The 22,266-nt window shown below is 50.3% G+C and overlaps 1 protein-coding gene and 1 long non-coding RNA gene across 6 annotated transcripts in view; both read left to right on the top strand.

Annotated features, from left to right (window-relative positions):
* The window catches only part of LOC106900269, a 46,802-nt gene extending 43,331 nt beyond the window's left edge, over nucleotides 1-3,471 (top strand). For both annotated transcript variants that reach the window (XR_001414128.1, XR_001414127.1), the window contains one exon: nucleotides 3,366-3,471. This is a non-coding gene — a long non-coding RNA (uncharacterized LOC106900269). The remainder of the gene's footprint in view (nucleotides 1-3,365) is intronic.
* A 1,810-nt stretch (nucleotides 3,472-5,281) lies between these two features.
* On the top strand, nucleotides 5,282-22,008 carry LOC106900265 (galactoside 3(4)-L-fucosyltransferase-like). Of its 4 annotated transcripts, none has more exons than XM_014962271.1 (6): nucleotides 5,282-5,421; nucleotides 6,039-6,185; nucleotides 11,656-11,899; nucleotides 14,034-14,503; nucleotides 14,593-14,778; nucleotides 18,371-22,008. In XM_014962271.1, exons 5-6 carry the CDS (start codon nucleotides 14,613-14,615, stop codon nucleotides 19,465-19,467), a joined length of 1,263 nt encoding a protein of 420 aa, XP_014817757.1. In that variant the 5' UTR covers nucleotides 5,282-5,421; nucleotides 6,039-6,185; nucleotides 11,656-11,899; nucleotides 14,034-14,503; nucleotides 14,593-14,612; the 3' UTR covers nucleotides 19,468-22,008. The 4 variants fall into 4 exon arrangements, with proteins under 4 accessions (XP_014817757.1, XP_014817756.1, XP_014817760.1 ...); XM_014962270.1 differs by having other exon boundaries at nucleotides 5,282-5,439; XM_014962274.1 differs by having other exon boundaries at nucleotides 5,282-6,185; nucleotides 14,109-14,503.
* Nucleotides 22,009-22,266: the final 258 nt, after the last annotated feature.

Genomic DNA, 22,266 nt, shown 5'->3' with positions numbered 1-22,266 from the left:
GAAAAGATCCTTGTTCATCCCCATTTCACTAACAGAAAAGTGCTGAAAGCCCCCTGTGCTATGGCTGTTTCGTGTACGGGACCCATAGGTTCCCATGCAAACCTGTGAGGTTTTCTCACTGTAACATGGACTCCTGATGGATTTCTCTGCTGGGAGGCAGAAAAATCTTAAATGAAACCCTGGCAGGCCTAAATGCAAAGGGTTCTACCTCGGTTCCCAGGGGCTGGTGCACGGATGTTGGTTTGGGATCATTTACCATGGCAAGGCATTTTTCCAAAAGCAACATACATTTCCAATGTGTTTCTGTGCATCCAGGATGCAAAGGAGAGTAAACTGAAGGGCAGTTAATAACTAGAGGGTCTTTTTTCTGATTGACGCTGGCTGGAATCAGATCTGTAATGGGCCCTTGGCTGTTTTCAGAGGGGCGTTGAACCCAGTGCTCTCTGCTTAGCCCCTCGTCTGGGTAAGCCCCTGCCTGGGTGGAAAGTTTGCTTCTGAGCTCTGTAAATTTAAACCGCTCAAGAGGCAGCTGGGGTCTAATCCAAAACAGTAGAATGGCGTGAAATCTCCCCCTGGAGGGCTTTCCTGCTGTGCTGGACACAGATCTGAGGCATTTTGTGCAGGACAGGCTGCCGGCAGCAGCTGGGGCTCCCGGACCCACGTCTTGGGGGGGTTTCTGTAGGACCCCCCTTCAGACGGCGAGCGAGCGATTCCCTTCTGCCACTGCCACACAGGACACCAGGCACTGAAGGGTGTCTCTGGGAACCTCCTTTGCTGCTCATCGGCACCATGAGCCTGGAGAAGGATGTGCTGCCTGGAGGGGAGGCTAAGAGATAACTAGGTAAATGTCATTTGCTACCCATGGTTGTCACCATATCCCTTTGGGACACTTGCCCCCGGGTCCCTGGACAAGTGGGGCACTGGGGTCAACACTGACCCCACACTGTGCTGGGGTGGCCTGAGAAAGGGGGGAATGTTAATGTAAAACCCATCCGCTGTCCCGACAGCACAGGAATACCCTTCTCTATCCCCTATGGGCTGGATTATCAGGTTTTACCTCTTTATCCCAGTAGGAAAGAGTTATTCCCCCTGCACTTGTGTCAGAGCAGCGGCCTGGTTCACACCCTCTCCCTGCGACAGGCCTGTGTGGGAGTGCTGGGCTTCCCTGGAGATACCATGATGGGAAGGAGCCATGATAGGCCAGGCATCACTGTGCATTGATGGCACATGAGAACATTGCTCCCTGGGGCTGCCAAGATCCGCTTGAGCAGAGACGTGCAGGTTAAACAAGCCAGAAGTCAACATTAGCACCCAGAGTACTTGGTGTGCTCCAGCACGTGGGGCTGGTTCCTGCTTCTCTTTGGAGCCAGAGGGACTCAAGGGGCTCCTCGGGGAGTCCCAGCCAACATCCATCACTGACCATGGATTTTGAGTGCTTTGAGGGGTGAAGCAGGGTCTGATTTCAGGGGAGCAGGACCTGCGTGGGGATGGGGCTCCTGGGCACATCTCTGGGGTAGGTGGGTACCAACAGACACCATCCTTCCAGAGCAGAGCTATGTATTCCCTTAACTATTGTGTTTATTCACTGATCTGTGGATCAGATCTCCTTGAGACCTTTTCATGTAAGGTTTTAAAGGACCTTGTGGTGATGCATGGCCAATGGTAAAGAAAGATAGGTTTTGGTGGAATTAACCTGTTGTCCAACCCTTGGCTGAACTATGATCTTGAGAACATCCTGTGAGGCTCCTGGCAGGCAAGACTCAAGCCGGAGGGTCTCCATGAGGGAAGGGCAGATGAAGGCAATGGGAATCAAGTTAGGTCAGTAACTTGGTCATTTTAAATCCTTGTTGGGATCTGGTGCCATGAAACCAATTAGACCCTGACGTGAATAAGTGAAGTTGGGACAAAGCAAAGGCTACCATGGCTTCATTAATGAGAGGAACTAAAATTAAGACCGGACAAGTTGATTTTTTCATCATTGCTGTTGGATAAAGTTTAGCTTGGAGGACTTTTTAACCTTAAAACAGACATCTTCAGGTCTGGGCTAAATTATGCTTCCAACGGCTGTCATTATATCATAAAAGGAGCAGGTAATTTTAACATTTTTGAACAATTGCCCAGATTAAGTTTGCTAAAGAAGAAACCTCTGTGAGTGTTCATGGACGCGTAGAGGAAACCAGGACTGGAATGCTTTGATTTATGAGTGGGGTCGGGGATGCCCGGGAATGAGCGGGTCCTTGGACAGCCTACACAGGAGGCTTAAAAGACCTGCTGAAATGCTTTGTGGTCTGAGGATTTTGCTGCTGCACCCATTCATCTCCCATTATCAAACGGAGCACAAATTCCTTACCGATGACATGCAAGAGAGCATGTTACCAGAGAAGCAAGTTGATGAATTCAGGGCAAGAGGGATATGGCAGAGGGGCTTTCTGGAGGGTCCTTCGGTTTCCGGGGGAAGAACTGAGTGCCTTTAGTTGCTGGTGTGACTCAGGGAGGTGTCTGCAGCCTGCAGAGCTCACGATGCTGTTTTAAGCTCACTGGAGACATGGCCATTGGACCAGAAGATATTTTTGAGAGGTAAAACAGCATCCTTGGCCACGGGCTGGTGATGTATTTTGCAAAATAGTTACATCCCCCAAACTGGAAGAGAAAAACCGCTGTGAGCAGCACGTTGTGAAGACAGAGCTGTGTGTAACTATTTACTCTTCAACATTTTTCAAGGGGATGAAAAAAAGTAGAAGAGAAGAGACATCATGTGCTGTCTTCTGCTCCCAGTTACCCACATTTTTATCCCCCAGTAAAACTTGAGACTCCTCAAGGGCCTGAGCTGGCGCAGCCCACACCCAGCAGCCGTGGACGCCAGCAGGAGAAGCGTCTTGGCCCTGTTTTGGGAGCATGAACAGCAGCAGAGGCTGTGCAGGACCTGGACGGGGGAGTGTGTCCATGACGTCAGGCAGCAGCACCCGGGGAGCAGCCTCAGAAACACCCTCCACTGGTGTGAACTGGGTTCCAGCCCAGCCTGGGTGGGGGAGGGGGAATTCATTAAAACTCCACCACATGTGGAGGGAGGTTATAACTGATTTTGAGTGAGTGCAGCTGACAATCTGAAGATATATTTTTCCCCTCCAAAGGGTTTTTATTCTTTCAGCTCTGCCTCTGCCTTCCGATACCACAGATGTACGTACAGGCGATGGTCTGGGGTTGGCATGAGCTTTTCCCAGTAGCGATACAGAGCAGACCAAGGCACTAACAATTATAGCCAGATATTTAAAGAAAGATGCTGCTTTTCCATCATTCAGGTCTTTCATGCTCTGTGGGAACTGGCATTTTCCAGCTTTTGCAGTAACAGCTTCTCTTCTTTGTAGTTTCATGCTGCTCCACTGTTGGTTTATTCAGGAATAGCCCAAGCCAAAAGCACCCCAGTTCTCAGCAGCAACTGAGCCTGCTGGATTCAGCCCCTGGAGCTGCAGGAAGCCTCTTTGGAGATGCTCCTCCGATGGAGATGCTCAGGCAAGGCCTCACTGTATAACATCACGTTACTAAATTTAACACCCTGTGTGTCCTTGGCCCCTTCGGGTGATGGGGTTTGGTGTAACCCCATTCAGAGCTCTGGAAAGCCACGGCCATTACCTTTGCTCAGCTGACACTGAGGAACCCAACTTGCCTGGAGGATGTTTGTGAGTACCCAAACACCCACCCAGCACAGAGTTTCTCTTTGCTTGCTTTAACCCCTGCAAAGCCAAGTGCCGCAACTGCATCAAAGCTGCTTTAAATCTGGGTAACAATGACACCCCCTCATCACCCAGGGATTTCTTTGAGCTCGGTTACCACTGCAGAGTCCTCTCCGAAGCGAGAGCCCAGCTCAGTCCTTCCCATGGCACCTCGGAGAGCCGTGTCCTAAACCTCTCTCCCACCATTTCTGCCCTCCCCGACAGGGAGAGGGGATCCTCCTTCCCAGGAGGAAAAATGTGCTTTAGTGGTGGCTGTTGGCTTTTTTTTTTTTTAAGGGTTGTAAAATACTTCCGCTAAAATCCAATTGGAGCAAGGGGGAACCACAAAAACCCAAACAAACCCATCGCAATGCCCCCCACCCAAATGGCTGCCTCAACCTCCCCGGTGCCGGGGAAGGATTTCCCGGCGGGATGGACTCCCCTGGCTATGATTTAGGACCCGTCTCCCTGGGAAGCTCTCGCTGAGCCAAGTGAGAGTGCGGATCCTGCGCTCTCATTGTTATTCTGCAAAACAGCTGCTTATTTCTGCTTAATCCCATTCCAAACAGATAGGCTTAAATCAGAAATGTTTGGGTTGATGCCAGCCTGTGCAAGATGCTGTCCTGAATCATATCTCCGGGCAGACGGGCTCTTGTGGGGCTTGTAAAATACTGAGCACCTTCTTGGCAGAGTTGCAGTGAATAACAATGAGTAAAAAAATATTGGCCCAGCCTCCTGGGGAAGTAGGGGTGGCTCCTGGCCCAGCTCATTCCCAGCAGTGGTGCGGCAGCATCGTGGAAAAGGGCTTGCAGCTGAATTGCGGGGGAAAAAAAGAAAAAAAAATCCTCAATATTTAGATTAATGAAGTAAGGGGAAAATGCCTCTGTAAAGAGGACAGCCCCAAAGGGTGTTTCTGTGCACTGGGAAATTACATGCATATGTTTCTGCTGCCAGTCGAAGAGTCCAGTGCCTGGATCCAGCCTGGACTCTCCTCTCCCTGTGTCCCCTGGCTGCCAGGAGAGCTTGTTTCTCCAGAAATGGCAGGGCAACGAGGAGGGATAAACATCCAAGTGGCCCATGCTGCCTGTGAAAGCAGGGACTGGTTGTGCTGGGGCTGCTGGAGGCAGACCTGGGCTGAGTCCTCAGCTGCAGGGACCATGTCAGAGCATCACAGGGGACACTGGAGACCTCCCTGGCTCAGAGTTCAGTCTTTGCTGCCACTGTGGCCGTGTGAATGCAGGGGCAAACCTGGCCTCACCCAGCTTTTGTTTGGAACAACCACCTGCCCTGGAGAGAGCACCCATGGGTGGCAGCTCAGACCCAGACGTGCAGATGTAGCTGAAACTGTAACTAAGGAGCTGGCAGGAAGGTGACACTTTAATTTTCTCTATTTCTTTTTTTTTTTTTTTTTTTTTTAACAGGTCAAGAACCTCATGAGCTTCCCCCTGGAAAACAAAAGCACAGTAAAACCAAAGCTGTGGGTCACCCCATCGAAGCCAGGTCACCAGCCAAGGCACATCTTTATTTTTTTTTTTTTTTTTTTTTTTTTTTTTTTTTTTAACAGGTCAAGAACCTCATGAGCTTCCCCCTGGAAAACAAAAGCACAGTAAAACCAAAGCTGTGGGTCACCCCATCGAAGCCAGGTCACCAGCCAAACACGAGCTGTGGGAGAGCGTCTGAGATGAGACGGGGAGGCTTCTCTGCAGACGACGTGAGAGCAGGAGCTGGGGTATACCAGGGTGTGCACAGCCCTCTGCCCTGCCTGACAGCTCCGGCCATCTGTCCCCAATCCAGCTATGATTTTTTTTTTTATTATTTTGTACAAAACCGGCTTTCAAAGAGCCTGTAAAGCAGTGGCAGAAGCTTTGGAGAACACCAAACACATCTGAAACACCAGTAGGTGCATGGAGCAAGAGGAATTCCTCCTGAAAATCTTTGGTGGCACACGAAGGGAGGCGCAGTGGGAGCTAGCATTCCCCATGGGGCTCATTGCCCCATGTCACCTTCCCTGGGGAGGGTGACAAGCGGTAATGCTGGCAAACAGCTCAGTGGACCGGTGCGAGAAGGCGGGAGGATGGTTGCCTCAGCGACAGAGCTGGCTGCCAGAGCCTCCCCGGGGCTCACACAGGGCTGCCTTTGCCTGGCAAACGTTTGACACCACACAGAGGGGATGCTGGTGTGTCCAGGACATTTCCATAACTCAGACCCAATGCAGGCACCAAAAATAAGATAAGACAAAAATAATTCCAAATAAAGCTCGCCTCTTAAAAGCAATAAATAACCTTGAGCAGATGCTGGCTCGCTCCTAATCCAATTATCTATCAGCAGGCCTACGCAGTGCTGGGAGGAAAAAAACACCGACCCCATCTTGCTGGGAAATGGGGCTTCAGCTTCTTCCAGTTTTTGGACTCCCACCCTGCCCCAGATCCAGAAGAGCTCTCCAGAAACACGTCCATGAGCGGCACAGCAGCACAGGTGAGCTCCTCACCCAAGGGCACTACTTGTATCGTTTGAAGCACTCAGAGGGTGAGGTTTTGCTCTAGATCCAGGGATGGGGCAGCCACAGCTTCTCTGGGCAACCTGGGCCAGGCTCTCACCACCCTCACAGCAAAGAAGTTCTTCCACAGATCTCATCTCAATCTCCTCTCTTTCAGTTTAAAGCCATTTCCCCTCATCCTTTCAAATGCTGCAGCTTTTGAGGTACCCCAAAGACAAAGCCAGCTGGATCCTCTGTGCCCGGGGAGGAGAAACCTCTGGGAAGATGGTTGAGCAGAGTGGGCTTTGCTCTCCTCGCAGCTTCTCCTGGCCGCTCGGCCACCCACCCATGGTGTGAGAGGTTGGGATGGGCTCAAGCAGCAGCTTTCCCATCAATTAGTGTCCACTCTTCCATCTCAGGTCTCCGCAGACCTGGCTGGTGGTGAGAAAGCCAATGGAAGGCGAGCCATGGGTGCTCACTGTGATGGCAGTAAAAGTATTTCTGGAGGAGCACCCTTGCCAGAATAAATTGTTGGCAACCACGCGCTAATTCTCTTTTCATAAACAAAGCAAAAGAGATAAAAGCAGTAGCCTCAGCTCCCTCCGCCTTCCTCCTCCAGCCCAGCGCCTTGCGCCCCTCCACACCCAGTCCCACATCTGGAGCTCATTGGGGGCAGCTGCTGGAGGACGGGGATGGGAACCAGCTGAACCTCCTTCCATGTGGCCACCAGCTCCGAGCATGGTCCTCAGGGAGGGGCTTGCATACGGGGCCCCGCTTGGGCTAGGAAGCTTGGTTCAGATCAACGGTGGCAGTCAGCGCATTGAAAATCAGAGTGGTTTGGTCAACCTGTAAGCAGAAAAGTGAGGTGGCCACTGTGTATTTTTTACTGGTGAAAATAGCTTCAGATTTCCTCTTGGCCGTCCATCCTTCTCAATCAACGGTGGCCAAATACTAACAAAATGTGTTACTTGTTAGCTCTTGTGTTTTCCTTGAGTTTTGTCCTATTCCTGATACAAGCCTGAGATGGGCACCACCTCAGGCTCTGCAAAGACGTGGTTATCTTGGGAGCAGGCACCTGGAGCTTTGGCTTTGGGAAGCTGTTTTTGGAAAGGCTGGTTTGAACCCTTTTTTTGAAGGTTTGAACCCTTTTTTTCAAGCCAAGGGTCATTGCAGAGGGATTTCTCAACACAGAAAGGTTTTAGTGGGGCAGGGACAAAAAAAACCTGTGTGGCCACAATGGAAATGTTTGCATTTTTCCCATTGGCAAGAGGAACATTTTCCATTTTGGAGTTGGAAGTGACTTCCATTTAGAAACTTGAGGGCAGCCTAGTACAATGCAAAAATAAACAACAAAACAGCCCAATTCGCTGCAGCCCCAAATGAATCTTTTTAAAATAAATGAAAAAGAGCCCCCTGGCTGGCCCCAAATGAGATCTCAGGAAGTGGGATGGGCGCCTTGGCTGATCCTTGGCTCTACCAAAGCCTTCCCAGGGCATCTCCTGGTGGATACTGCAGCTGGTTTTGAGCAGGATTTTAGAAGCTGGGCCCCATGGTGCTCATCATGGACTTGTCAACCCTGTAGAGAAATGGTGTTTTAATCAAGGCTGCAGATGATGGCAGCTGGGAGCTGCCACGGTGTGGGAGTGCACTCTCCCAGCCCCATTCCCTGAGTCCCTCCCGTTCCATCAGGGGTTGGTTTGTGCTTTCCTGACAAATCCTGGCTGGGTGCTGGTTTTCATTAGCCAGGGGAGGGCGGCTCACTGCCTTCTTGACTCTTCCACGTCTGCCTCATCCTTAGGAAAAGCTCAAGGAGTCACTTGAGTCAAGCACGCTCGGGGAACTCCAGATTGTGCCCCCCTGCAAGAATCAAATTATAGAGCGGTGTGTCCTGTGTTGCAATCTGAGACCTGTGGTCCTACTGCTGCACCTTTATTTGTTTATCTAGATTTCCTCTGAAGCCAGAGATGTGTTTCTAGTATGGTCTTCGTTACAATTTCACCAGTTACATTTACAGCCACTTGTCTATTACATTTTCCCCTTCCTGACCCTCCCCTTAATTCTCTTGGAAAAAATTAAATGCTGCACATATGGGGGGTCACTACCCAAATTTGCCTTCTTCTGGCAACCAAAGTGTGCAGCTGGAGACCTGGAATCAGCTGCAGGCAGCCTGTCTCGAGGGTGCAGCTCAGCCTTTCCAAAGGATGCTTTGCAAGGGTGTGACCAGTGTCTGGTAAGACCCAATCTTCCTCTTCTCTGTTTTGAGTCATTTTCTCTCATGTGGGGAGCTCCAACTTGTCTTCGCATGCCCCAAGACACCAGGGTCCTGCCCACACAGTGACTATAACTGAGCTGCACATGCTGCAGCAGAGGAGATGGCACATTGCTGCTGGAGGTAACCTCTACCTCACCCAGACCAACCATCCATCCACCCATCAGTCCGTATTAGGTACCTGGACCAACATTCAAACCTCAACTTCATCAAACCCAAAGGGAATGACCATTTTTTTTCTCTCCTGCTCTCATGCTAAATTATTTTCAGCCCTTCGCCATTTTTAAAATTTTTTATTCTTTTGTGGAGACCCACAGCAGACAACTGACAAATCACCCTTAATCCACCTGAACTGCTAAATCTCTTGGTAATCCCTCCACAGTGCTGCTCAGACGCTGCTCCCCTACAACAGGCCTTCTTGGTACCATTAATCAGTGTCTTGGGCTCCCGGGTGCCTCATGGTACGTGTCTCTGCAGGGAAACCCTCTCATTTATAAAACTTGGGGACCTCCCACAGTTTCCCACTCCCCGTGACCCCAGTGAGGGGGTCAGTGCACAGAGTAAACTGGTTGAGAGGGAAGGTCCTAATATTTATATGGAAAGCCATTAGCAGGCAATATCTTATCTACCTTCTGTTTTGAAGTGGGGGCTTGGGGCGATGGCAGGGCTATAGGTAGCGTCGGAGCTGCCTCTGAAATGTCTTGACATGCTCTGCTCTGCGATCCACACTCGTGGCTGGGTTATAGCACATTCTTAACGTTGAGGGATGAGAGCAGTGGGTGCGGAATGATTTCAGAAAGGGGAAAAAACCAGAGCTCGGATCCTCACCTGCTGAATTTTAAAGCCAGCCAAAAAGCTTCCAAATCCACCTTGATGCTTCCTGGGATGGTGTGTTTTAGCCAGCTGGTCCCGGTGTGGATGCTGTCCTTCCAGGCCCAGCTGGAGGATGGAGTGTTCTTTCCTGGTCTTAAAAAGTATAAGCCTATGAAATATCCCTTGTATTGTGAGCTCCCCTGAGCCTTCCCCAGATGTTGAGCGTAGCTTTGAACACAGAGGTGGTCAAATGTTGTTTTCCCCAGTGGAAACCGTCTTGGAAAGCCTCTGTGTTGGATGTAAAAAAAAAAAACAAACAGCAGAGAAGAGGTGAAGATGAAAGTGAAGATATAGCAGTGGTGAGACTCCTGCAGGACTTTTCACACGAGAGGAGAGGTGGTGGGAAGGCAGGCACATGGGACACAGGGGACCAGCAGGAGTGTGGATGCTGGACAGGCAAAACAACAAATGCAGCACTGTCACAGACCACGTTTCTGTAGGAGAGGTGGCAAAAAGCAAACCAGAACCAAACTGAAGAATGAAATGGTGGGATTCCAAATTCACTGATATTTTATTCATAACATCTTCAACAAAGAGAGCCCCCTGCTCCCGGGCTGCGGTGCAGCTGTGGATATAACTTCATAGTACCCTTTTTTCCAGCCCATATCCTTATAGGATGTACTTATAAGAGTCTAGGTTGGGGTGGGAATGGGAACAGAAGTGTAGACATAATGAAACTAATTGGAAGCTGTTGGCTGAGCTCCAGTCAGCAGATTCATGGTGGGACCCAGCATATAGATCCTGGGCACTTTGTAGGTGTTGGTTGTAGACTGGGGCTGAAGAGTGTAGAGTGGGGCTGAAGCCACTGTTGGAACACCATGAGCACTAACAAATCTCACAGCAATTTTCCCTTAGTTCAAAAGCCATCTGGGAGATCCAGGCACAGCCTGAAAAAGTCCTCAAGGGATGGTGAAAATTGTCCTCACCACCTAGTTCTGCAAGGCTGAGAAAAGCAAATTCCCAGAGCCAAGAGTATGGTTGTTCCCTCTTTCCTCTCCTCTCTCCAGGCCTGGCATGGGATGGGTTTGTGTGTTTTTAAAGAAGAAAGCTGCCGCTTGGCAGCACTCAGATTGCATGTGCGCTAGGAATAATCAATTTTAAAAACCAGCCTCCTCCTCACCCACCAGGGAAGTTTCTATGTTCCCATGTAGCTTTTGTTCTACTTAAGTATCTGGGTCTGTCTGTTTCGTTTGTTTGTACCAAGATGGATTTCAGAGGTGTTACTATTTGCAGTGGCTGAAATCCTACCCTGACGCCATCACATGCTGGTTACTAAATGCTGAGAAATGTAGGATCTTGGCTCTTGACCTGGGAAAGATGCTTGATGATTTCAAGGGATGGGCAGGATGGAGGCAGCTGGGATGGGAGCAGCACACCACGTGTTGGGCTGCTGCTGAGTTGGGGAGGGGAGCATAAATTGTCACAGGGAACAGGGTTTTTTGCTGAATTTACAGATGCACTTGGGCATGCTGAAGACACATAGAATCTCTAATTCCTAGAGATGATGGGGAAAAAAATAACTTATTTCCTCTCCAGAAGAAGGCTGCAGCCTTTCACTGCTGTGTGTGAACGTGGCCTGGGCAAGTGGGGCCATTAGTGCTGGCATCCCTCTGGCGTGGTTCAGGTCTGGGTGCAACACAAGTTGGTTTTGTGGTGTTTATTTTCTCCTCTGGAAGGAAATAGCACATTCTTGGGAATACAAACAGTTCAGAACCCTTCTGCACCGCTCCCTGCCACTCTGCTGGTGGCTGGAGCCCGTAGGGAGCACCAGTGGGCCTGCCTGGCCTGAGGTCCCCCAAGGAGTCGGACTCATGCCAAAGGGTGGTGTTGCCCCTAGTAGGAGCTGTGGTCCCAGCACAGGGCTAGTGATATAACATAGACAGAGCAAAATCATGGGGTGGTCTTGAGAGAGACATTGGTGATGAGGCTTGGCCCACCAGGGACTCAGATGGCTATGGGGATGCGGGGTTTGGGGTTGCTCAGTGCTGAGTGCCAACCCTGCACTCCCATCCCACTCTCCCTGCTCTGGACCAGACGTTGCTAAATTTGTTCTTGGTGGCTGCATCTTTCTTCTCTGCTGTTGCCATCAGGTGCATCAAGCCTAGAAGATGAGAAATCCATTGCTGGAGGCCAACCAGGGCACGTGGTTATACAAGGAGGCACGAACAACATGCTCAGCATCTTAGGACCTGTTGTACATTTGGGCGTTGGATCCCTCCCATCTCCCATGTTCCATCTCCCTGATCCTTCTCCCTTATATTGGAAGCCCACAAAAGAAATCTGGCAGCTTGAGAGTGTCTGATGATGCTTTTTTTATGTCTGTGCAGGCAAAAAGGCTGAGGGTGATGAAGGGGAGCATCAACAAAGATCGCGTTTGGACAACACCTACCTATCCTACCCAACTAAGCTGCATGTTTAGGATTAGCACAGTATCCATGCTGGTATTTGTCTATTGACGATCATCTCCCAAAACATCTTTGTTCCTGGAAAGCCTCAACAAAATGTTCTCCAAGAGATGAGCAGGAATCAGTTGGAGACCGCAGCTGTGAGTGCCCCGGGCAGAGCTCCCTGGTGAGTCTTCACAAAGGAATTCTGCATTCCTCCCCCTGCTCAAAGTGACTGGAGCAGGGAAATGTAGTCTTGTTCCCTTGTAGACTCTGTAGAAGCTTTTGAAAGGAATTGGAGATACATAGAGACCTTTTTCCAGTTAATTTTAATGCAAACCTAAATGCCTTGATACTGGCAGCTATACATTGCTGATGGGGCTGTGAGGTTTGTGCTCTGTCCTCTTGGAGTCTCTCTCTTTTCTCAGGATAAGGTGTCTAGTTAGAGAAATGCTTCCAAGAACCCACCCCTGAGCTGTAGACCTGGGCTATGGCTTTTCCTCACGTTATATATGCAACAGGAAACTAAATGGAGTGAGGGCACAGGTCTAAACACTGTCCCGTTATCAACTGTACTGCACACACCTTGGCAGGATTTCAGCCCATGCCAAAGAGCGCCCTTCAAGCAGCACCTAGACATGGTCCAAAGATAGCCCAGGGCAGGGACCGTGGCCAGCAAAAAGCCTGGCTGTGACTGCAGTCGACTGAGAAGCAGTGGGGATGGGAGTCAAGCTGAGCCACTTGGCCTCAGGGACAAGAACTAGTCTCTGGCCCGTTTGTTTTGTAATATAGACAAATCCAGTGTGTGTGCAAATCCCTTGTGGTTTATCCACTGTGGACTAACGGCGTTTGGTGACCCCTTTGAAGGCGACTGGTCTTAGCTGCTCACCCACTGACATCACTGGGAGAGCAATGTTTGCCCCATTAGCAAAGGGACGTTCAGCCCTTGCATTTTCCTGTGCTCACCTGGGTGAGAGCTCAGCATCCAAAGCTCCACCATCCCTTGCTGGTCAGTAACCAGGAAGCTTCTCCAAAACACAGCTTTATTTGTCTTCAGATGTAGGTATTACTGAGGCTATTCATCATACAACAATAAGTCTTCATGTCAACTGCATCTGGTCCCGCCAAGCCTATTACCTGAACAGCCTCTTTGTCCTGTCTGTGCTACAATCTCACATCACCTTTGGGACGAAGCAATCTGTCACTGTGTACCACATGTGCCACTCAGAACAATACTCAATCCACAGCTTTGTGACTGTTTTCCATGGCTTCCCCACACTTGCTCATTTGTTTAATTTACAGTAATTACACCCTCTGAGCTCCTCTGAGTTCCCTATGGTCCTAGTTTTCAGGCGTACAAAAGTCTTGAATTTCCCACCTGTGTGAAGCCTCTTATCTGGTGCTACAGGATCCTTCAACTCAGGGCTTCCCATGGTGCTGTGAAACTCAATTCTTCTTTCTCCTCCACACCCTGGAGTAGAATTGCATCTGGGCATGGTCTTCATTTGTGCTGCTGCCTGCAGAGCTCACAGGCCCTCAGCAGGAGAGCTGACTGGTGTCCGAACTTCATAACTGCATCTACTCTCGCAGGATGAGTCTGTTCTTCTGAGGGCAACCAGCCTGGCTGGGCCATCTTCATGTTGGAGAAACCCCTTTGCCACCAAGGAGTGCAAACTACCTGTAGGGAATGATTGCTTGCCCCAGGGAACTCCCAGATTGCACCTGGGTCACATTTGGCATGGAGCTAGCTGGATCATGCTAAAGTTGGGCCATGGGCCATCCCAAATTTCAGCCTCTAGCTGAATTAAATTCAGCCCTTATTAGTACAGGTGTAGCCTGTGCCATGGGGAAAGGGAAAGATGTCACAGTTTCTCGAGTGTGGAATTTTTAGGCAGAGGAATTGAAGGGCTGGTACCTTCTTGGTCCAGGTGAGGAGCTGTGAGACCTCAGGCTGCCTGGGTCACCCTGGGGTGTGCAAACTGTGAGTTATGGCCCTCATCCATCATGCCACTGTGTATTTTTTGCTCTCACCTGTGCTGGAGTGCTCCCAAGTCTGCAGGAGACACCTGCATGCACTTCAAGTGACTTCCAGCTCTGTCCCGGGAAACACACACATGCTGATAGAAGGAAATGTAAATTGGACCACAAATGCAAACTCTTCCACCCTGTATGGCCCACTTACAATCCCCTTGCCCACCCAAAACACTCCAAACCTGCATTAAAGCTCTTTCTGTGAGCTTAATTCCAGACCAACAATCCATGTTTACAGATGAATATAATTAAGCCTGATAATAATACATAATGGCCTTTTTATATCCCAGCCAAGTGCAGCCAAGCTTGTTGCAAGATCAGTTCGCTCCGGCCATAGCAAACAAACAACCTCATCATGTCCACAGACCGTGATGTGCGAAGCCTATTCACCTGGGCTGGAGACATTCCAAAGCGTGATCTGTGGTCCTGGACACAAAGAGATCCCCCAGACAGTCTTGTTCAAGCACTCATCTGCTCTGAAGCTCATGGTGATTGCTGAAGTCACCAGTCCCAAGATGGGCTTTAGCTGGAGATGCTGGGAAGGTGACTGGGAGTGGAGGCAGCCGTGCCATGAAGCCCATTAGACTTGCAGACCTGATGCCTACACCTCCGCTCTGTGCCAGCTTTTCCCATCCTTCCCAAAGAGAGCTGTCCTCCTGCGACACAAGGTGGAGAAGAAACCACATCACAAGCAAATCTTGTGGACTGAGACTGGGAAAGGAAGCAAACGTGCACGTGCGGAGGTGCTTTCAGTGGTAAGGTATGCTTTAACCACAATAAATCTCTGGGCTGCTTTATTTGACCGTTACTTAATTTGTCAAAGAAGAATCTGTCCTGGCTTTATTACAGCTTTTATTACTGGGTGACATATGTCTGGTGGTAGCAACTGCCACACGCAGCTGAAGACACAGAGAAACACGCCGCTGATCCCTCCCTGCGTCTCTGCTCTCCTTTCTTATCCTCTTTTCCTGGTTGTGTCACTCACTTCGGTGCTCACCTTCATGGTGCGTTGTCTCGTCAGGACTGAGCCTTGGGGTGAGTTGCAACAGTCCTTTCTTTTTCCGATAACTATGGGAGGAGAAACCTGACTTGGGCTGTGAGAGAGGCACTGGGTACAGGAGGGAGGGGGTCTGTGATCATCTGGTTTCACCTCTGATTGCAGAAGCCATTGCTTCCCTCTGTTTTGTGTCTGTCATCAATACAGGTACCACTGATAGACAAGATAAGTGATGGGTGCTGCACCCACCAGCTCTGCTGGAGATCCTGTTGCTGTGGGGGATCTTACAGCTCCCTGTATGACTACAGTGGAGAGCAGGCTGGTATTATGTGGGTTTCCATGTTCTTAGGTGAATGTTGGCAGCAATCAAACACAACTGTCCTGTTAAAACAACAGGACACTAGCAGCAGGTCCATGCTCTTGGAGTGGATCAGTAAAAGCAACGGGGGGTGTCGCAAACCTTGAAAGTCCATGACTATTACCTGGTACAGAGGAGTAGCCAGCAGGATGCCAGTGATGAAACCTGTGGTGGTTGGTTTATGAGAGAGACAGTTGGAAGTCAGGGAGTGGTGATATGGGAGCTGGCTGTGCTGAGAAGGCTGTGGCTACTGTTCACAGGATACTGAAACAAAACACACACACACAAGGACATTAATTACTGCAGATAAGCTGTTTTGAAATGCTCAATGAGGTCATCAACCAAAAGACAAGGAAACACATATGGCACCAGCCTGCACACCAGGAGGGTTTACAGGTCACGTCCTCCACAGCCAAAGGGACAGCAGCTCCTTCACCCACCCTTCTCAGCATGACACTGACCTCAAAATCCAGCTTGTGTCCATGGGCCCATTGCCCTGTTCTTCTGGTCCATGTCATCTTTTGGGGGTCTTCTTATTTTTCCCATACCCATGTTCTTCTGAAGTTGGCATTTTGTTCTGGTCTCCCACATTCTCAGGCAGTGTGGCCTCTGTCTTGCAGTTCCATGTGAAGCCCCAAATCTGCCCTCGAGTGGGGGGCTTGTCATTGCATGTGACGGGATTTGTGGTGGGGGACACTTGGTGGCCTCCATGGAGGGGTCTGCAGCCCTGGGGCATGTGCTGACTTCTCTGTGCCCCCCACCCTTTGGGTACCCCTCTGTCCTCCAAAAGCTGCTGCCCACCCTAGACATGGTAAAGTGGTGGACCTCAGCCTGGCCATCTTATATAGAATCATAGACTTGTTTAGGTTGGAAAAGATCTTTAAAGATCACCAAGCCCAACCATTAACCTGGCATTGCCAGGTCCACCGCTACACCATCTGACTGGCCAGCTCAGTGCTGCAAAACCCATATTGAATTGCTGAGTTACACCTGCCTTCTCCATCAGGATGATCTTTTCCGCACCTAAATCTTTGAGCCTCCTCACCAGTGTTTTCATGGCTATATGTTTTTAGTCTCTATAGCTTTATAAATATATATATAAAGTATATAAATATATGTCAATATCTATAAAATACATACACACCTATACATATATAGAATAATATATATCTATATTGATGTATATCTAAATAGAATATATATTGAAATAAAAAAAATTACGTTTGTACACTCCTTTATGTATACTTCTATATATTGTATAGAAGTACAAAATACACATTTTACATATATATATATAGTAGATCAATGTATATATATTTTTATACGAGCATTTCCCGTTCCAAAGGAGGCAGGCAGCCGATCACAGGGCTGTCTGAGACCGTGTGGGGGAACAGCCCTCTCACCTCTCACAAGGTGGGGTCTGCCATGGGGGAGGACATGGTGGTCCTTTTGTGGTGTCCCTTGGGGGATGATCAGTGGCGAGTCCTGTCAGCCAGCCCCAGGGCTGCCCGGGGCCACGTGGGTATGACGGTGTCACAGAAATGGCTGCCAGCCAGTCACAGGGCAGGCCCCTGTCTCAGAAAGCGGGCAGCTCCCTGCTGCGCCATGGTGGCACCCTGCCCTAAAATGGCAGCCAAAACAAGATGGCAGCCCTGCATCAGTAGAGGGGAGGCTGTCTGGGTCTGCTGTGCTTCTGGGTGAACCAGAAGGGGTGGCTGTGGCACTTCTGCCCCTTCTCCCGTCCCCGAGGTGACAGGCTTCCATGTGACAGAGCAGGCCACTACTCTTGTGTCCTGAGGAAGCCACCATCCATGGGCAGCCAGCAGCTCTTCTGGGAAATGGGGCTGGGGGGGCTTGTCATTGCATGTGACGGGATTTGTGGTGGGGGACACTTGGTGGCCTCCATGGAGGGGTCTGCAGCCCTGGGGCATGTGCTGACTTCTCTGTGCCCCCCACCCTTTGGGTACCCCTCTGTCCTCCAAAAGCTGCTGCCCACCCTAGACATGGTAAAGTGGTGGACCTCAGCCTGGCCATCTTATATAGAATCATAGACTTGTTTAGGTTGGAAAAGATCTTTAAAGATCACCAAGCCCAACCATTAACCTGGCATTGCCAGGTCCACCGCTACACCATCTGACTGGCCAGCTCAGTGCTGCAAAACCCATATTGAATTGCTGAGTTACACCTGCCTTCTCCATCAGGATGATCTTTTCCGCACCTAAATCTTTGAGCCTCCTCACCAGTGTTTTCATGGCTATATGTTTTTAGTCTCTATAGCTTTATAAATATATATATAAAGTATATAAATATATGTCAATATCTATAAAATACATACACACCTATACATATATAGAATAATATATATCTATATTGATGTATATCTAAATAGAATATATATTGAAATAAAAAAAATTACGTTTGTACACTCCTTTATGTATACTTCTATATATTGTATAGAAGTACAAAATACACATTTTACATATATATATATAGTAGATCAATGTATATATATTTTTATACGAGCATTTCCCGTTCCAAAGGAGGCAGGCAGCCGATCACAGGGCTGTCTGAGACCGTGTGGGGGAACAGCCCTCTCACCTCTCACAAGGTGGGGTCTGCCATGGGGGAGGACATGGTGGTCCTTTTGTGGTGTCCCTTGGGGGATGATCAGTGGCGAGTCCTGTCAGCCAGCCCCAGGGCTGCCCGGGGCCACGTGGGTATGACGGTGTCACAGAAATGGCTGCCAGCCAGTCACAGGGCAGGCCCCTGTCTCAGAAAGCGGGCAGCTCCCTGCTGCGCCATGGTGGCACCCTGCCATAAAATGGCAGCCAAAACAAGATGGCAGCCCTGCATCAGTAGAGGGGAGGCTGTCTGGGTCTGCTGTGCTTCTGGGTGAACCAGAAGGGGTGGCTGTGGCACTTCTGCCCCTTCTCCCGTCCCCGAGGTGACAGGCTTCCATGTGACAGAGCAGGCCACTACTCTTGTGTCCTGAGGAAGCCACCATCCATGGGCAGCCAGCAGCTCTTCTGGGAAATGGGGCTGAGGAGAAAAGGCAGCAAGTGGTGATGGAGGGAGGCCTGGGGCCTGCGGAGGGGTGGTGGCACCCGGTGGGTGGGGGGCTGTTCAGCACTCCAGAGACCTTTCCTTCTGCAAAGAGGCAGCTGGAGGTAGGTGTCTGTCAGGTCTTCGTGCTGTCCCCTGAGCCCCTGTCACCCAGAGCCACCCCCCCACTGTGCCCCCATCACTCGGTGTCCTCTCTGTGGTATTTGCAGATCCATTCATGGAGCTTGTGGAAGGGAAGAAGACCTCCTGTAAGAAACTCTTCGCCTTCCTGCTCTTCAGCTTCATCTTCAGCTCCTGGTTCTTTGTGTCTTTTCATCAGTTCAAGATTTCTGGGCCAGAGCGTCACGGTCCCAGTCCCTCTCCACAAAGAGCCCATGCTGGGAACACCAGTGGCCCACCCAAGAATGAACGCAGGCTGACCATCTTGCTGTGGAAGTGGCCCTTTGGGCACCACTTTAACTTCATCAACTGCTCAAAGCTCTACAGGACCCCGGACTGTCACTTCACTGTCAACCACAGTTGGTCCCAGAAGGCCGATGTTGTGATTATGCACCACAGGGATGTGTGTAAGGACACGGAGAGGCTGGCCCAGCTCCCCAGAGTCCCTTCCCAGCGCTGGATCTGGTTCAACCTGGAATCCCCAAGTCACTCTCCAAACTTAGATGCCATGGACAACCTCTTCAACCTGACCATGTCTTACCGGAGAGACTCAGACATCTTCACCCCGTATGGGGAGCTACAGCTCCTTGGCCAGCCCCAGCCCCTCAGCATTCCACCCAAGACCAAGCTGGTGGCCTGGGTAGTTAGCAATTGGAGAGCAGGCTCCCACCGGGTCAAGTACTACCAGGAGCTGAAGAAACACATCACTGTGGACGTCTATGGGCGATATCACTTGCCCCTGCCCTGGGACAAGCTCCTTCCCACTGTGTCCCAGTACAACTTCTACCTGGCTTTCGAGAACTCGCGACATGAGGACTACATCACTGAGAAGCTCTGGAGGAACGCCTTGTCCTCTGGCACCGTCCCTGTCGTTCTGGGACCTCCTCGAGAAAACTACGAGCGCTTCTTGCCCCCTGACTCCTTCATCCACGTCGACGACTTCGCCAGCGCTGGGGACCTGGCACGGTTCCTGTGGGAGCTGAGCGAGGATGCTGAGAGGTACCAGCGCTACTTCCAGTGGCGCAAGTGGTTGAAACCAGTGTCGGGGGTGGGCTGGGGCCTACACCTCTGCAGAGCTTGTCACTTCTTGCAGACCACGGTGGCCAGGTACCAGGTGGTGCCCGATCTGTCTGAGTGGTTCGTGTAACCACTGTTTGCTCAGCTCGCTGCCACCCAGCCACCTCATTGTCCTTGCTGGCGGGTTGCAATTTCACGGGGTGATTGAGCTTGATGGAAACAGAGGAACAAGAGGAGCTTTGAAGCGAGCAAGGACAAGGAAGCAATTAGGTGTTTTTACGTCTTTGTCTTGCTGGAGAATGGACAGTCAGATAGGGTAGTACATTGGGGTTTTTTGCTGATGTATTCGTTACCTGAAAAACTTGTTATGCTGCCTGCACCTTGGTCTTCAGAGTTCACCTTCAGTCTATGCAGACAATTCTGGATTAGCTCCACGAGCCGGAGGGTTGAAGCCAGTGGCCAAAGGGGGAAGGTAGAACAGCCAGATCTGTCACAAACCTGCTTCAAGGACTTTGTACCGTGCAAAGCTATGACTTGAAGGGGCCTCCACACCACAAGGAACTGGCCATGTTCCTCTCTGCGAGCCCCACTGCCCCAGTCCTGCCCAGGCTCTCCCTGACCACCCTGGGGGTGTTGCATCAGGAGCCCAAACAGGCTGAAAACAACTTAATTTATTTACAGGGCTGTTTTTTGTGCAGGTTGGCTAGCAGCGTGGTCTTGAGGAAGGGTCTGGCAGCAGCAGGCTGGTGCAGGTAAGGTGTGGGGCGCTGAGGGTGCCCCTGAAAGCTGTAGAGTCTGCAGCAGCCCGTGGCAAGGAGACGCTCAGGACCAGCCCATGATGAGCTGCCTCCTCCTCTGTGCCTTGAGCATTGCAGCTTCTGGTATCGGCTGATGCCTCTAGGCCACCTCTTTAAAAAACAGTGAATAACTGGCCTTTATTGAGCTTCCTGCTGCCACTCAGGTCGTACCACCGGAAATTGTTTCCTTTTCAGGCTGGGGAGCCCCATTGCATGGACATGGCCCCTCCCTGGCCCCCTGCCCCTGCTTGTTTTCCTGATGGCTGCAATCCGTGAGCTGAACACTTCAAAGGTCTGTCCTCACCCGAGGAGGTTTCCATGAGGAAAATCAGCTCCAAGTCCAGCAGCACACACAGAGATGCAGTTGTTTCCTCCATCAGCAGCATTCAGCAAACATTTCCAAAGAATTCCCTCTGCATTTCCTCCCGCAGTTGTTCTGTAGAAGGACCATCAGCATGTGAGTCCCTGATTTTCATAAGCAACTTTTGCCACTTGGCTTTTTTCTCCCTGCTTTGCAGATTGGTTGAATACATTGATCAGCACAAGCCTAAGGATAAATTCTTCCTTCTGGAATCTGAATCCCTCCCTCCCACCTTTTTCCTGTCCTCACAGAACCTGTGTAGGTGGGACCTTCCTGAGGCTGCTTAGTTCCTTGAAGAACTTGCTGGCCCTTAGCGAACCCCTTCAGAAATTCAGGGAGACCAACATGCCACATCTTCCTTAGCCATGCACTTGCCACCTGCTTCAAAAAGAGCAATAAATTTGTGAGGTATCAATTTTTATTGCCAAATAATTGTCTGTGCTTCTGCCTCTGCCTCACCTGCAGGCACCTCTCTCCTCCTTTAGCTCCTGGGAACTCATCAACCAACCCTGGTGCTCTTCCCATCTTTAGAGCCAGTTCAGTTCAAGGCAGCTGGAGAAATTTAAGACTTTAACACTTAACTGATAGAGCTGATACAGCTGTGGGTAAGGGATAAATAATATTCTGCAGTTGAGGGCTGTGAACTGTCTGTTCCCATCAATGGGGGGCACTGGGAAATTGGGAGGGAGTCACTTGTTCCACTGCTGCTGCTACATTTGGAAGGTGACGCCCGTCCTTGGGCTAAATCCTTCTACCTTGAGACTTCCATTGGGAAGATTTCAGCTTTGAGCATTGGCCTCCAGACCTGCCTTTTGCTGCCATTGCCAGCTAAACCCACTACAAAACAGAGTGCTTGATTAAATGGAGCAGTGATGAAGCATCGTCCATGGGGGCACAAGGTCCAGCTGCTCAGAAAGGGTGTTTTTGGAAAAACAATGGCAAGGAGCTGCTAGAGATGACCCATGCTGCATGCATAAAAAGCCTTCCCAGAAAGAAATCACAGTGCAAAGCCCCAGGAACACACTTGGTTCACCTGAATTATTTTTCTTCAGCCTATTTTGAAGAGACGCACTGCAGGGAAGGGCAGTTCCTGGGGGGTAGGGAAGCAATGCAGGGTGCGTCGGGGCAGGTATGTTGTCTCCAGGGGGTCTAGATGCCCCTGGCAGCAGTGGGTGACTATAGATTGGCAGCTCCCTGGGCCAGCTGGGTTCCCAAATGGACAAGGTAGCATTTGCCGGGTGCAGAACAAGTGGCCAAGGATGGGCAGGGAGCCCAGTTTTGGTCCTGCTGGTGATGGTGTCAATTGAGATCACCCTGTGCTGTGCATTAAATAAACATCTTAATAAACAGGCAATTAATTTCCAACTTGGTTCTCAGTTCTTTGAGTGACCTGGAGGCTAACGCTGGGAAAGCAAAGGCTCGTGAGCAGGAGCTTTCATCCATCTCCCTCAAGACCTGTTTCTTTGTAGTCCCTGACCCTGGAGTTGGGCGCAAGACAGCCCATGGTCCTCTGGAAGGAAATGCACCCTGGGATCTCCGAAATTCTCCCTGATGAACGCACCAGCAACAAGTAAATATTATCAACAGCGTGTTATCAGAGCAGATTGAGCGGTGAGTTACACTGCAGCAACATCAGAGTGCAACAGAACAAAGTCCCAGATGAAATCTTCACTGAGAACCTTTCATTGGAAAAACATCCCCCCACCCACTGGTCTAGAGCATCCCCCCAAAAAGTCGGGGTGGGAGGGGAAGAAGCTTCTCCAAATCCTTG

Source organism: Calidris pugnax, unplaced genomic scaffold, assembly GCF_001431845.1.
Source record: "Calidris pugnax isolate Ruff unplaced genomic scaffold, ASM143184v1 scaffold757, whole genome shotgun sequence".
Lineage (NCBI taxonomy): Eukaryota > Metazoa > Chordata > Aves > Charadriiformes > Scolopacidae > Calidris > Calidris pugnax.
The sequence above is the reverse complement of the archived record's forward strand: the minus strand, read 5'-3'. Positions and strand labels throughout refer to the sequence as shown.

Excerpts from the sequence above, each read along its gene's own strand:
- LOC106900265 (XM_014962271.1), top strand. The coding sequence starts at position 14,613 with ATGTCTGGTGGTAGCAACTGCCACACGCAGCTGAAGACACAGAGAAAC. Across the intron at positions 14,779-18,370 it reads CGTCAGGACTGAGCCTTGGG|ATCCATTCATGGAGCTTGTG; the intron begins GTGAGTTGCAAC and ends TGGTATTTGCAG.